At 43.2% G+C, this 2498-nt stretch overlaps 1 protein-coding gene across 1 annotated transcript; it reads left to right on the top strand.

Annotated features, from left to right (window-relative positions):
* Positions 1–337: 337 nt before the first annotated feature.
* Positions 338–1665, top strand: LOC144705437 (borneol dehydrogenase, mitochondrial-like). The gene is made up of 2 exons (XM_078578105.1): positions 338–496; positions 715–1665. The coding sequence occupies exons 1-2, from the start codon at positions 459–461 to the stop codon at positions 1502–1504; spliced, it is 828 nt and encodes a 275-aa protein (XP_078434231.1). The 5' UTR covers positions 338–458; the 3' UTR covers positions 1505–1665.
* Positions 1666–2498: the final 833 nt, after the last annotated feature.

Below are 2498 nucleotides of genomic sequence, written 5' to 3'. Positions count from 1 at the left end.
TTCAGACCTAACGTGGATGAGTTCAGCAAAATTAGGTAGGTTGGCTTGATCAAAACATCTTCCGGATGCTTCCATCTAAGATGTCTCTTTCAGCAAAAACAAATTGGCAAAGGTCCTCTCTATATAATAAGTTACTAAGGACCTAACTGGATACAAGCTGCTCTTTGTACACCTTCTTAATTGTCTAAATCCGCCATGACGATCTCTCCAGTTCTCTCCTCCTTGGGCGACGGTATGACGCTCGCCATAGTCTCTAATTTCTGTCGTAGTCACCTCCTTACGTCAATCCTCACGCAAGTTGGCTTAATCAAACCATCTTCCGGGTCAATGCTTCCATCTAAGATGTCTCTTTCAGGAAAAACAAATTGGCATAGGTCCTCTCTATTTAAGAAGTTACACAAGACCCAAATGGATACAAGCAGCTCTCTGTACACCTTCCTGATCGTCTGAAAGCCTCCATGACGATCTCTCCTGTTCTCTCCTCCTTGGCGAGACGGTATGACGCTCTCCGCAGTCTAATATCTTTCGTCTTAATTTTTCATCGCTTAGAAAATTAAACTTGTTTCTTCCTAAATACTATACTTTATCGCGCAGTAAATTAAACTTATCTCATTTCAAACTCTATACTATGACCGTAGTAAATAAATCTTATTTCTTCGTCAACTGTATTTTTCAACAGTTTGAATAACCCTCCCGTCGTTGTTCTCGTTGCAGTCTGGAGGGAAAGGTAGCCCTTATCACAGGAGGAGCCAGCGGGATCGGCGAGAGCACCGCCAAGCTTTTCGCCCGCCATGGCGCCAAGGTCGTCGTAGCCGACATCCAGAACGAGAAGGGCCAACAAGTCTGCAGAGAAATCGTCGATCAAGGAGGAGCCGCGTCGTTTATCCGTTGCGACGTGACGGTCGAGGACGACGTCCAGGCGGCTGTAGAGACCGCCGTTAAGTCTAATTCCCGACTCGACATCATGTTCAACAACGCCGGAATTATCATCCCTTCGAAGCCCATCACCGAAATCGGTAAATCAGACGCGGAGAGACAGTTAGCAGTGAACGTTATCGGCGTTTTAATGGGGATCAAGCATGCCGGACGAGCCATGGCGGCGACGGGGAGTGGGAGTATCATAAACACCGCCAGCGTAGCTTCTATCTCCGGGGGGATAACGGTTTCCCCTTACACGGCATCGAAGCATGCAGTGGTGGGTCTGACAAAGGACGCCGCCGTGGATCTTGGTCGGCATGGTGTGAGAGTGAACTGCATTTCTCCGTATCTTCTGCCTACGCCTTTGGCATGCAACGGGCTTGGGATCACCGCTGAGACGGTGGACGTCGCCGTGAAGAAGAGTTCTGTGCTGAAAGTCTCGCCGTTGAAGGCCGAAGATATTGCCCATGCCGCGCTCTATCTTGCCAGCGACGAGTCCAGATATGTCAACGGGCATAATCTTGTGGTGGATGGGGGTTACACTATCACCAATCCTTCAATGGGAGAACACATTGAGCGTTCCTAATAATCCCTCTTGTTTATTACTCTTCTGCTCTAATCGGTGGAACAGTTTGTCGTGAATAATGGGATTGGATGTAGCTAAAGGGATTAGCACTTTGACTGAGAGCCTTCAAGCATCCGACTAGGATATTCAAATAAAGAACTTTTGCTTGTTGTTTCAGCAAATTCATTTGCGGGCGACGTTCTCGTTACATTTGAGTCTCTCCGATGGACCTTACAGAACCATCAATTAGGCTAATACCCGTAGAGAATGGGATAAGATTTTGGAATTTAGCTGCATTTAATCTGGACGCCAGAAATTGGGTCAACAAATATACCGAGTGGATTTTTGAATGTGGATTCTTGCTATTTGAACTATATGCTCAGATCAATTTGTGAATAATGCAGATTTAAAATGGCAGACGTTATGTGGCACTCGATAGGGAGGAACAATAAATATATATCGAATAGAATATTTCTTGAGCTACTTCTTTAGGAAATGATAATTTTTTTTGGAACTCCAAAAATTGGCCCAAGACCACTGTTAATTAACTCCACGAATCAATTGAACAGATCCTTGATCCTTTTGGTGTGTTTTTGTTCGGAAATCGATTCCTCCCATTGAGATAAAAATATTTTTAAACCTTAGAAAATAATTTTACGATTATTCTTCGTTTTCTTGTGTATGATTTCAGAGCAACCTTCGTGAACTTTTTTCATCCAGGTTTTTTAGAAAGCAAGTTCCATATATATTTTTTATCCAGGTCTTTAACAAATATTTTCTTAATTTTGTAATACAAGAGAAAAAACATTTGAAATAGTGTAATGTTGAAAACTCCAATTGCTCAAAGTAATGGGACATTGAAAATTCAGATTATTTGTTTTGGGGAAAAAATTGGGGGAAGGTCAACAGAGATTGTTGGTCCCCACCCTTAAAGCAAGTTATAAATAGAATGTAATAAATACACTCTTGATGCAAGGGGTTCCCACAACCTCAGTTCACTTCCCTTTAAACCGAA

Source organism: Wolffia australiana, chromosome 7 (genome assembly GCF_029677425.1).
Source record: "Wolffia australiana isolate 7733 chromosome 7, ASM2967742v1".
NCBI lineage: Eukaryota > Viridiplantae > Streptophyta > Magnoliopsida > Alismatales > Araceae > Wolffia > Wolffia australiana.
The sequence above is the reverse complement of the archived record's forward strand: the minus strand, read 5'-3'. Positions and strand labels throughout refer to the sequence as shown.

What these genes read in the sequence shown, in the direction of transcription:
- LOC144705437 (XM_078578105.1), top strand. Translation starts at nt 459, where the DNA reads ATGACGATCTCTCCTGTTCTCTCCTCCTTGGCGAGACG. An exon ending in CTCTCCTCCTTGGCGAGACG is followed by an intron (nt 497 to 714) that starts GTATGACGCTCT and finishes TTCTCGTTGCAG; the next exon opens with TCTGGAGGGAAAGGTAGCCC.